Here is a 13,368-nt window from a genome sequence, read left to right on the forward strand (position 1 = left end):
CAACATATAAAGTACCCCCCCCCCCCCCCGCCCCAACCCCCGCACCTGCCCCCGTCCGACTCCCCCACCCCTTAAAAGAACAGAAGAAGGAAAAAAAGAAAAAGCAAGCGAGAGATGAGGCGAACATGAAAGAGGCAGGAAAAGATGAACGGTATCATTACAATGCGTCAACGTTTCCGGGAGTTTCAGTTTCAGTTTCAGTAGCTCAGGGAGGCGTCACTGCGTTCGGACAAAGCCATATACGCTACACCACATCTGCCAAGCAGATGCCTGACCAGCAGCGTAACCCAACGCGCTTAGTCAGGCCTTGAGAAAAAAAAAAAAGATAGATAAGCTTACATAAATAAATAAATGAATAAATAAATAAATAATAATATGATATATAAAAAAAGGTAGCAGTAATGAAAAAAAAAAAAAAGACAACAATGATGATAAATAAACAAATAAATGTAAAACATGACGGGAACGGATCCATGATCTCTAGTTCACTGTCTTTTTCGTGGTTATCTGTAAGGATTATACTGACGATTTCAATGCTCTTATGTCATGCGGTTATTACGTATTCTGTTCATGAAATGATATGCTAATGAGCCATTTGAATTTCAACAATGCTGGAGAAAATAGAGGCGCACAATGGCGGAAAAAAAGAATGTCACTGGGTGGGATTGAAGACGTAAACTCGGCGTAAACACTCATTCATATGCAAATACCAGAGGCCGAGGACGTCCTACATGAAGACGGATGATTTCCTACTTCCTGTATACCGATTTTATCGTAACCCAGTGTTATGAATGCTTATGCCAATTTCAGAATATGTTTCGTAAATAATACTCGAAGCTTTCCCCCCCGCACTATACAGGAAATTACAACACGACTGATTTCAGTTGAATAAAACAACAGCAAGAAGAAGGCTACATGTGTGTGGATTGGAAACATGCTGAAAAAGAAGAGGATTTCACAGAAAGGCAAACGTTTGTGAAATTACGGAATACAGCGGACACACGATAAGACGAAAACTCACCCCAAACGAAGAGAGGGGAACGAAAGACCCATGGAATGTGGGTGCAGCATACCGTCCAAGTTGATCTTCATTTATAATATGAAGATTCAAGACAATGTAATCAGCACCAAAGAAATCACCAAAGTCTAAGACAATGCGAACTGTGATTTACAACCATTCATTGAATACAGTCATAACATTTGCCAGGTCACAATCGTAACGAATGTATTCAGAATTTCAGCCAACCACTCATGTATAGCTGAACACAGCAGATAATGACGATTTCGGAAAAAAAGGGTGGATGGAGGTGGGTGGAGGGGGGGGGGGATAAACAAGAAAGGGTATCAGATGTTCTTTTCTCTTTCACTTATAAATGAGACGTGTGATTTTTTTTTTTTTTCCAAGAACTTTCCTTTTTTTCTGAAAAAGTTGAAATTAGACTTCATGTTGAGGCAAATGAGTTTCCTAGACAAAAGTCTTCAATATAGCAAATATGAGGTTAACTTATCCGTATTAGAAACCAGTGAAATATTTCACTTCTTCTGGGTTTGTGGTGCGCTCATGGGCTGCCTCTTCCACTTGATGTTTACATGTATGCTGTCACCTAGACAGTCATGTTCCTTTTTCAAGGGGGGTAACCTAAAACGGCTGTGTTCGTGTTCCCATAATCCGCCGTAGTCTGTCATAAATGATGGGATATTAAACGTGAAAATATGATCTTCTGCCTGTATAATCACAATGAGGGGGTTAATTAAGGTACCAGCATGTCTGCACATAAACCTTCGTGTGAGATTGAAACTCCACCCTGAACCTGCAAGGCTCTTCCAGGGTTCGTATCACTGATTTTACTGTTGCCATTTCCACCAACACAAGAAACGATTGAAGATGGTTCTTTCTCTGAAGGACGATGTCAGATACCCGAAAGTCTTTGCCACAGACTGTGTGACGGCATCAGTCGTTGTCTGACTGCAATCTGTTGAATGGCTTGTATATCAATTTGACCAGAATGCTCACGTGGAGACAGCATGTTTATCGTATCAGGAGAGGGATCAATAACAGACGTTAGCTAAACTCCAACACACCGAAAGTGTACTTTATTGCCAATAACACGATAATCAAAAGGCCTTGCTGACTATAATATGCAATAGATATGAATCCGTACATACGACACTAGACATAAGTAAAATCACTTGGCCAATGTTATTCAGTCATGCGGAACGTTTTACTAATAAATAATGAATTGAACCGGAAAAAAACATGGTTTGTGTTTCTGCAGTTTCACATAGAATCTGTAGGCAGTCGTCATATTTTGCAATGGAATTTTGTGGCGTAATAAATACACATTCCATGCCACGGCTAGTCTCCGCTGCACATGTTTACAAGGAAAACTAAAAATATGAGTATTACGTGAAACACAAATGTCGAGGAAAAAAATATCTATTGATTTGATTTGTTACTGACTTACCAGAGAGTGGCGACTATTTCAACCAATACTAAAATAGCTGTAAATGGACTTCATTCAAAATGAACAACAGTTTCAAGAAAAGTGAAAATGATCACTTTGGTACTTAGAATCGTCTTCCGTGCGTAATGATACTCACTATAATCATCATCACGCAGACATGTTGACTATTGGTTTATGATTTAGTACAAGTGCAATATGAAGTGCTAATTCAACCTACATCTAAGAACAAGAGCTTCATACACTAAAATAAAAAAAATGGCGGATTTGCCTTGAATGGACAAACAATTCAGATAACTGTGGAAATGTGACTACCTCAAACACAATGTTTCTGTACTTTTCTTTTGTACACAGTTCTTTCTACTTCTTTCTGTTTGAATGGGAAACTTGAAACGTACAGTACAGTACAGTACAGTACAGTACAGTACAGTACAGTACAGTACAGTACAGTACAGTACAATACAGTACAGTACAGTAAAGCACAATGACTCCATACGAATTTATACAAACCAGAATATTATGTACAAAACCGTGTCCATGAAGAGGGGGAAATTTTGTTTTGACAGAAAACATGCACATCACACGTGTGTAACAGAGTAAAAGAAATGAAAGAATCAAGCAATCTGTTTAACATTATAAACACAAGCACGCACCCACCTATCCACCCAAACACGCACTGACGAACGCAAAAAACAAAACCACAAACACACGCTAACCTGAAAACAAAGTCAGCAATTACTTTAGATATCCCATACAAGAATCATATGTGCAAATATCTGTCACATAATCATTGAGTTACATAATGCTACGAATAATCAATGGTTAATAAATAATTTTAGAAAGAAAAAAAAATCCAGAAAGACGGTATCGACCACACAAGGCAAAACAACACAACACAACACAACACACACACACACGCACAACACACAAACAAACGCGAGCGCGCGCAGACACACACACACACACACATTATATGAAATACACAAACACATACACATTGAATGAAATCACAGCAGCACAAACATTGGTGTCTCGTACCAGACATTCATGAAAAAAATCTGGCATATCTGTGGTTTTTCCCCAGTCCGAACATATCTCAGACGTGTATCCAGCACTACTGACATCACAGCTTGTAAATGTCCGTTTTTTGAGTGTCCTCCATCAACAAGACACTCGAAACGATACGTACATTAAAAAGAACATTTGAGAAAAATGAAAAAAAGAAAATGTTCGTCATTAAATAACAAGGATTTGTAATCGTTCACAACAATTCAGTTCTTATGTCTGGTTAGTCAATCAACATTCACGAACAGCACAAAAAACTCACCCCATTTCCATCCATCCCCCCAAAAAGAAGAGAGAGAACTCTATGGAGAGGAGAGAGAGAGAGAGAGAGAGAGAGAGAAGGGGGGAGTGGAAGGGGGTAATAAATACCTTCACAAACAAGATGCTTTTACAGCCAAGAAAAGAAACTGAAAGAAAACGTCTGGTACATGCATGTGTGTGGTTTCCTTCACAATCTAAAACCCCCTACAAAAAACAATAAAATAAAAAAAAGAAGAAAAAAGAAAGAAAAAGGCTAGTACATGTGCATGAGCTATTCTGTACAAGTCAGAAAACAAAATTCAGCATTTTCACCACATGTACCTCTATGCTCCAAAAGTATATATATGAAAGTCCTCATTTGCACGCATTCTATGACCAAAAAATGGAGACAGACCAACTTTATGATCGCTTCGTCATTACCGAAAAAGAAAAAGAAAGAAAAACAAAGAATTGTTTCAACAGCTTGGAAAGACCAGAAAACCGTTTCCCCGCACTCTCTCTTTACGATACAGGGGATATGTAGAATCGAAAGTACTACACACATGCCAGTTGGCTAAAAGTCCAGGGGCACAGGACCCGAACTGTCAGCCATTTGTATATGTCCTAGTGGTCCCTAGGCCTTCACCACCTTGTCCCCTAGGGCCCTAGAGGGAGCGTGGGTGAATACAGACAGCGGTCAGCGCAGAGTTGTCACTGCATTGATCCAGGCGGTCGTCCGTGCCGTTCGTTCTGTTTGCTCCAGCAGACAACGGTTAATGATTACCACATGACTACACACGGTCAGACGATGTGTGTATTTTTCTTCTTAAAAAAAAAACACCCAACAACTTTTCCTGTTCTGAGGAAAAGGGGTTACATAAGGACCTTCTATTTCATACACGTGCGCTTGTGCGTACGTGTGTGTGTGTGTGTGTGTGTGTGTGTGTGTGTGTGAAAGAAAGGTGTTTTTTACAGCCGGCCTGGACCACTGAATATGTATTTTGGAGAGAAAAAAACAAAAACATTTTCACGGTGGAGTTGCTTGAAGGTCATGAATCAAGTAAGCTGTTTTACCAGTTTTGCAGATTTCTTTAAAATATGATAGATTTGATGAGCATAACAACCAGATGCATTACTAAGAATCTAAAAGTTAATACCGTAAACGTTAAAGGATAGTCCAGAGTATCACCATCTAAACTGAACGAAACTGGAATGTCGTGAACATGGCTTGATCCTTTTGTCATTTGGTTTGCCCCTGGGACGTCTTTGTCTTTATCCTGAAACTCAAGGCTCCTTGTCTGCCTGGTGTTAACACTCAGCACTTGGGGTTCACACATGTCGGGGACTTCTTCAGCATGTGTACATATTTCATTAACGGATTTGTTCGCTGTTTACAAACCTGTCTGGTCTATGATGTCACATATGGCATAACGAATGCTGACGATCTTCTGTACATTGTCAACGGGTGGAACATTTCTTGTATACTGATTCTATCTGTGTCCATTTCTCAGCTCACAGCCTTCATGCATTTTATCCGCTCTCACTGTTACACACAGTGGTGACACCAAAGTCATCGTCTTCCTCATGACATACACCAGTTTCTAAATGTTCACGTTGTCGAGAACTCACCGCTGTGGTGCTGCTGACAAAGCGAAGACTATCCCAAGAAAGGTGTTAACGCTGATAAAAACTTGGCGGTTCCCTACTTTCGTATCCATAGTCCATGTCATTGGTGGGAGGATAGCAGTCAATTTCTCCGCTGTACAAGGGTTGCTGGTTGGCAATCTTCAAATGGTTGGCAAAATCATCGCCTTTGCTGTCGATGGGGTGGGGTTTGCCTGATATCCCTCCGTTCTGGACGTAGGTCTTGTAGTCTGGATGTCCAAAGCTTCCCGTATCGTGAACCAGAACATCTTCCTCGTCCTCAAAGCGGCTGTATTTGTAGACCTTGCGCAGCATCATCATGACGGGTGCGTAGCCTACGTTGCTGAGAAAGATGAGGACGTTGAGCCAGAGGAAGCCGATGGCGTGCACCACGCTGCCCGCCACGACAGGACCGAAGGCGTAGGCCAGGGAGTATGAGATGTCAGCGATGGCATACACAGACCCGTAGACTGACACGTAACGAACGTCCACCAGGTAGCCTAACATGGGCAAGAGAGCCGTATCCACGAGAGCAATGCCAAAGCAGATGCCCATGATAGGGAAGATGACAACAAAGAAAGCTTTTGCGAAGGGGATGAAGAAGCAGAAGATGCCTTCTATGGCCAGCCCAATGGCTGCCATCAGCCACTGGTACTGGGGATAGTTCCTGGCCAGCTTCACTGTGATGTACACTCCAGCAATGTGGGGTATGAAAGCTGGCAGCCAGACGAAGCCGATCTCCCATTCATCGGCGTCCATGCGATCCTTCATCCATAAAGAAATGGTGGGCTCGAGGAAGGCCAGAGACACGTTTGACATAGCTAAAGCCCCAGCACACACGGCTATATATGGGTCGATCAGCAGGCGATATATAGGCGTCCCCTTGGGTCTTTCCGTGTTGGCAAAGAACATGGAGCGTGATAACCTCACTGGCTTCATCACCGTCAGCAGGAGGACACCATCAATCAGGCAGATGGATGCCAGGATCAGAAAAGGTACAGTCTTTCCCGCAAACTGGTACAGGATGCCACCGAAAGGGGGTGCGAACAGACATCCAAAAGAAATAAACGCCAAGGCGATTCCAAGTGCCTTGGTTCTCTCTGCTTCCTCCGTGAACCTATCAGCGATCATGGCCAGTCCTGACGTATCGGCGAAGGCCGAGCCCAGACCTTGCATGGATCGTGCGATAAACAACACGGCGTAGCTCTTTCCAAAAGCGAAGACGGAGGTGGACAAGAACATGATCCCCAATCCAATCATCATAGGGATGTCATAGCCGATTCTGTCAATGAGAGTGCCCGTGAAAGGATTGACACACAGCTGGATGATGGCCTTGGAGGCAAACAGCACACCGATGGCCCCTCCCTCGTTGCCGTAACTGACTGGCGGGGGCGGGACTTTGGTGGGCTTGGGGGTGCTCCATCTGTAGGTGGCGTTGTACCAACCTTTGCCCCAAAGAGACATATTGCCAGTCCAGGACGTCATGACGATGGCGGTGGTGGTGGTGGTGGTGGTGGCACTCTCGGGCTCTGTGTTGGGCACCGGCTCGTGCATGGCCCGCAGGAAGTTGGGGATGATGGGCACGATGACCATGTACAGCATGTTGTCGAGGAGAAGAGCGATGCAGACGACGATGAGCACGAGCCGCCGCTGTGCCACGGGGTCATTGACCCTGTCCTGCAGCCTGTCGAACAGCAGCTTGGCGCGGGAGGTGAAGTCCGGGGTGTAACCCATGGTGATCCTCTCTTCCCTCACCTCTTTTTTCCAAACGCTTTTTGTTTCTGTGCCTGTCTTGTCAGGTTCTCTCTAGAGTCCTTTTCACGCTTCCTGACTCACCTCCTGCTTACTTGAGTTTGTTCAGGCCGCTGCACTTCGTTGACCCAACACACTCTTTATCCGTGGCTCCGTTCAAGCGGAAAGTTGTGGGCTGAAACAAAAACACACATTTCTTTAAAGGAAACATTCGGGAAGCGCTCCTGGGAAACTAATGTATACTGAAGTCAATTGTGTGTGTGTGTGTGTGTGTGTGTGTGTGTGTGTGTGTGTGTGTGTGTGTGTGTGTGTGTGTGTGTGGTCTTCGTGTGTGGGCGTAATTCACATATGGAGAGAGAGAGGCGGAGGAGGGCAAGAAAGAGAGAGAGAGAGAAAAGACTGTATGAATGCATATCACAGACGCAAATCAACATACGTGAATGTGAGTATTTGTTGCAAAATAAGCCAAGGTCAGTCATCCAAGTTTAGCTAAAAAAAAAAAAAAAAAAATCAATTGAAAGATTTGAAAAAGGTGGTCTTCCACAGTCCATGCAAACATACATCAATACAACCACCTAATCATCCGCCCCCCACCCATCCCCAAAGCAATCGCTCGACTCCACTGCCTCTTTAGAACAAAACAAAACATTAATCGATTTTGACAGGACAGTTGAATTTGAAAAAATTGCGTCCAGGAAATCGCTCCGACCAGCTGTATTGTTATCAACGCACATGCACACGAGATTAAACTCTCTCTCTCTCTCTCTCTCTCTCTCTCTCTCTCTCTCTCTCTCTGTGTGCGCGTGGACAAGGACACACAAGAAAAATTGAAATGTTCAGATTGAGAACACAACACGCACCAGACACACATTTCTCATCAAGATTTTATTCAATTTGTTTCAGTTACAAAATCTGTGTTGGCGTCTGTGTGTGTGTGTGTGTGTGTGTGTGTGTGTGTGTGTGTGTGTGTGTGTGTGAGTGTGTGTGTGTGTGTGTGTGTGTGTGTGTGCGTGTGTGTGTGCGCATGTGAATGCACGCGTGCCTGTGCGCGCCTGACCCATGGGTATCAGTCATTCACTTGTGCGTGCCCGACCGCTACACAGCACCTACAACCACCATCACGTGCAGTGTGAGACAAAGTCGTGCAGACTGGAACCACCATGGACAAGAAAAGGAGAGAGGAAATAATCTTGGCAATAAAACCGTCAGACAAGGGTAGTGATCAGGAAGTTTTAGAAGGGTGGAGGAGTGGATATATATATATATATATATATATATATATATATATATATATATATATATATATATCCGAAAGGAAAAACAAAACTTGACCGGGGTTAAAAAAAATAGTAACCAAGAGAAAATCAGATCTCTACATTATTTTGTCGAACTCAATGCCCAAGTTTCATTTCATATTCCGCCTGCTGTCCCCCACTCCCCAGTTTATCCCAAAACTTTGAATGTCTGCAAATTTGGAGACACAGAACGTTGGGTAGGCACAGTAACTTTTGCTCTTTTATAGGTTAAAAGGCCCATAGCCGTTTACCGCCATCGAGGCAGTGAATTCATACACACTGTCTTGTGCCTGTAGCTGTGCTCCCGTCGTTTTAACGTTCAAAAACCGAATTCATGTACCCATTCACACCTGGGCAGAGTGAGGGGAATCGGAGAAAAGTATCACTCTAAGGACTCCCGAGGAGTCAACACCATTTCCGAAACGGGGGCCGCGGACACTGGTCACTGCCGAACACTGGGTCAGAGGTCAAGGCCAAAATCCGAGTGTGCCACAGCACCAGATACGCAAGCTGACAGGAAAGTGCAGGCAGTGCTGTGTTGAGGTTGCATGTGTTTGTCTTACCATAACAGTATTTGGTTAATAAACCCAGAAGCATTGTCCCCTCCGTGTTTGCAGTCTTTGTAGCCTGCTCACCTCATCTCCACATTTCATTCATACCCTTCTTCACACTTCATACCTATGTGTCATCAGGAGCAGCACCAGTGCTTGACTCATCCACGCACATCGAAGTCCTTTCGTACTCCACCTAACCAAACCAAATCCTGTTACTTAACTCTCTCCATACGAACGGCGAAAGAGACGACGTTAACAGCGTTTCACCCCAATTACCACCATCAAAATATTGCAAGCGGAAGGCTCTTATACTGAAGACGTGAATGTTGACAAAGAATACCACAATTCTGACGACGGAAGCTAAAGGTTGGGTCATTCAGACACCCACTGGACATCCGAGGGGTCTGTGTAGAGGAGAAGAGAGGACTGGCCGTACTGAGTGAGTTAAACCACAAACAACGCAGCACGACTCACTCTCAAAGCTAAGAAACGTCAACACATCACTGCCCTACTCGCTTCCCTTCAACACGAATACAATACAAACTCTCGCTCCTTTTGTCTCAATCTCTTCACTGAAGAAAAATATTTTATTGTAAAGCGCGGTGAGCCCCATCTGAGATGGGGGTACTGCGCTATATAAGCCTGCATTTTATTATAATTATAATTATGTAGCCGGTTGGGCAGAGTTCTTTCACCACGTCAGCACCAGTTTTCGTCAGGGCTTTATTCAGGACAAGACGGGACTTGGGTAAAGGGAACAGGAGAGCGGGGGGTTAAAGGGCAAGGGACTGTCCTCGTGAAAGGCGGGAAATAAATAAATAAATGACTGATTACCCTGTGGACAAAACAACAAAGTCCTCGTAAGCAAGCGTACAGTAATGTCTACGTTCATTCACTCATTCACTCCAAACATCACTTTACCAAATATTTTACATGAATCTACAATTGTTACAAACGTGTGATAAGACTAAACTATCCCATTAATTGAAATGAGCAATTGCTTCCCGATTCGAAATTGTCTAATTTCTTAAAGATATTTATATAAATCCTAGCAACTTCAAAACGTTCAGTTAAGATTAACTCGGTTATTCAAAATAATTGCAAATCCGTTCAAATGCATAACATCTAAACTCAAAGTAAACTGATAGAATAATATTAATAAGGAAATACAAATAGCATTTACATTTTGGTATCAATTTCTCAATGCTAGAAACGCTTACTGTAAAGTATGATATATTTCACTCACCCTATCAGGTTGACAGAGGCCCGCACACACACTGCTGTAGCCTGTTCTCTTTTAAAGCTAACTGAGAACTGATGATATTGGTTCTACAAGGAAAGGGTAGGAGAACTCACTTCGTAAAAACATATCAAGATGCAGCACATCCACCCTACATGATTATTATTTTGCACGTGAAGTTATGATGCTAAAGCTAACACGGGTCATAAACGTGCACTCACTCTCTCTCTCTCTCTCTCTCTCTCTCCCTCTTCGGGGCAAAGAGGACAATTTCACCCTGTTACATCCTCCCCTGGCCAATGAAATGACGTCCCGTCATTTACTTACAAATACGCTTGACCAGTAATTATTTGAATCTTAAGATATAGATTAAAACGTAGTATTTCAAAAATGCCGTTTTTCACAGTTATTAAATAAATCACAGTTCGAAACTTTTCAAATCAATGCAAACAAAAACTATGCAGCCTAAACACAAACTGTACAGCCTAGACAAGTGATATCAGTTTTTCAAGAATGATCTTTTTGGAAGATTTTCCTTCTGTCTCTTTCATCAGCTGTTTGAGAAATGTTAATTTCCGTTCAGTAAATGTCCACCCAGAAATTCCCAAGCCTGCCGTGTCTTGTTGTGACAAGATGTAGTCCCCAGATGTCATCCAGCGTGGGGGCCGTCTGTGACGAGATGACCGTCTCAGGGGCGGAGCAGTGCTTTCCTCTTCAACAACATCCACAACACCATCTCTGCTTCCTTCCTTATCGCTGCTTCGTCCTGAACCCGAGACACCTTCCTCCTGAAGGCCACAGTCGTCACCGTGTTGTCTGAGGTCCTGGACTTCCTGCGGTATGCCACCTCCTCCCAGCTCGGAAGAATCAACTCTTGGTAACTCAGGAGTTGAACGCCCATATTGGGCGCCATTTTGTAGCCGGTTGGGCAGAGTTCTTTCACCACGTCAGCACCAGTTTTCGTCAGGGCTTTATTCAGGACAAGACGGGACTTGGGTAAAGGGAACAGGAGAGCGGGGGGTTAAAGGGCAAGGGACTGTCCTCGTGAAAGGCGGGAAATAAATAAATGACTGATTACCCTGTGGACAAAACAACAAAGTCCTCGTAAGCAAGCGTACAGTAATGTCTACGTTCATTCACTCATTCACTCCAAACATCACTTTACCAAATATTTTACATGAATCTACAATTGTTACAAACGTGTGATAAGACTAAACTATCCCATTAATTGAAATGAGCAATTGCTTCCCGATTCGAAATTGTCTAATTTCTTAAAGATATTTATATAAATCCTAGCAACTTCAAAACGTTCAGTTAAGATTAACTCGGTTATTCAAAATAATTGCAAATCCGTTCAAATGCATAACATCTAAACTCAAAGTAAACTGATAGAATAATATTAATAAGGAAATACAAATAGCATTTACATTTTGGTATCAATTATAATAATTATTATTAATTTTTATTTATTTATTTATCATTATTAAATCTATACCCATTTCTAACCAAACAAAACGTCTGCGAAATTTGCGTCTTCAGATTTCTGCATGTGCGCTTCCTGACAAACTGGAAATGTAGGCTGTGTTTGTACCTGTTTGCTCTCGTTTTTGACCCACGCTCTTACACACTCTTGGAGGAAAAAAACGAACACAAAGAAACCAGTGGTGAAACAGGTTTGTCTTGGAGTGTCAAATAACAAAAGTGGAAAACGCTCCGCTCCGTGCTTTGTTGTGGGGGCGTCATCAGACAGCTTGTGAAACAGGACAGGAGCAGTTGAAATGCCATTCCGATCATGTGATCAAAATAAAAAAGTGTACCCCCCTACTTCACCCAAACTTCCCATTCTTCTACAACAGTATGACAGATCTAAAAGTTTCCATTCAACGTTTCCCAGACAGTGTCGGGTACCATTTTATTGAACCCTCATTGCAAAGCATGTAGTGCTCAAGTTTCCATACAATGTAAGTTGTACTCTAAATGTCTAAAAGCTTCTTTTAATAGATGTAATAACAGTCATGAACTGACATTTTCACTTTTTAGGTAGTGGAACACTATCTTGATATGCATGTTGACATACATTAGAATGCGTTGGGTTACGCTGCTGGTCAGGCATCTGCTTGGCAGATGTGGTGTAGCGTATATGGATTTGTCCGAACGCAGTGACGCCTTCTTGAGCTACTGATACTGATACTGATACTGTATGTCTTTGCTGTACTTTTGATGAAAGGTGGCTGTTCATTCTCGATAACAATGGGTGCGTGAACTAAAAACAGTTTAATTGCAACACGATTCTCTCTCTCTCTCTCTCTCTCTCTCTCTGTGAAAAATAATTTTATTGCCCCCTGTTCATATGGGGTTGTGGCCTTAATTACATAAACCATCTCGACTCTCTCTCTCTCTGTGTCTCTCTGAAAGGGATATAGACGTGACACTGAATTTCTCTTTATGGACTCGTGGACTCTGGCTCTCATGTTCACCCGCAACTGGGAGAGGACTTTAGTTTTTACAGCCCTTTCACAGACACGCACGTGAAGGCAGCCTGTTTTTATCTTCGGGAAACGCTTCATTATCGGTATTGTCCTATCACCACTCACCTACGATACGGATAACGGAGTCTTTAACATGAATTATAATTGTAATTGTTCTTCTTCGTTCATAAGCTGCAACTCCCACGTTCACTCGTATGAAAACGAGTGGGCTTTTACGAGTATGACCGTTTTTACCCCGCCATGTAGGCAGCCATACTCCGTTCTTGATGGTGTGCATGCTGGATATGTTCTTCTTTCCATAACCTACCGAACGCTGACATGGGTTACAGGCTCTTTAACGTGCATATTTGATCTTCTGCTTGCGTATACACACGAAGGGGACTCAGGCAGAAGCAGGTCTGAACATAGCTTGACATGGGAGGCAGGAAAAATGTCCACCCTTTACCCGTCTGGCGCCGTTACCGAGATTCGAACCCGGGATTCTCGGATTGAAAGTTCAACGCTTTAAGCATTTGGCAAAAGCGCCCGTCATGTAATTGTTCAAATAGCCAACATGCGTGTGTATATACACGTGGAGAGAATCAAGGCACGAGCATGCACGGTGAGCTGTGAGATCTGAAGACATCC

General features: G+C 43.0%; 1 protein-coding gene across 1 annotated transcript in view; it reads right to left on the minus strand.

Annotated features, from left to right (window-relative positions):
- Window positions 1-4,784: 4,784 nt before the first annotated feature.
- The window catches only part of LOC143294194 (putative vesicular acetylcholine transporter-B), a 24,087-nt gene continuing 15,503 nt past the window's right edge, over window positions 4,785-13,368 (minus strand). The window contains exon 2 of the mRNA XM_076605627.1: window positions 4,785-7,338. Within this exon, the coding sequence (XP_076461742.1) occupies window positions 5,442-7,145 (1,704 nt within the window). The 5' untranslated portion in view covers window positions 7,146-7,338 and the 3' untranslated portion in view covers window positions 4,785-5,441. The remainder of the gene's footprint in view (window positions 7,339-13,368) is intronic.

Source organism: Babylonia areolata, chromosome 1, assembly GCF_041734735.1.
Source record: "Babylonia areolata isolate BAREFJ2019XMU chromosome 1, ASM4173473v1, whole genome shotgun sequence".
Lineage (NCBI taxonomy): Eukaryota > Metazoa > Mollusca > Gastropoda > Neogastropoda > Buccinidae > Babylonia > Babylonia areolata.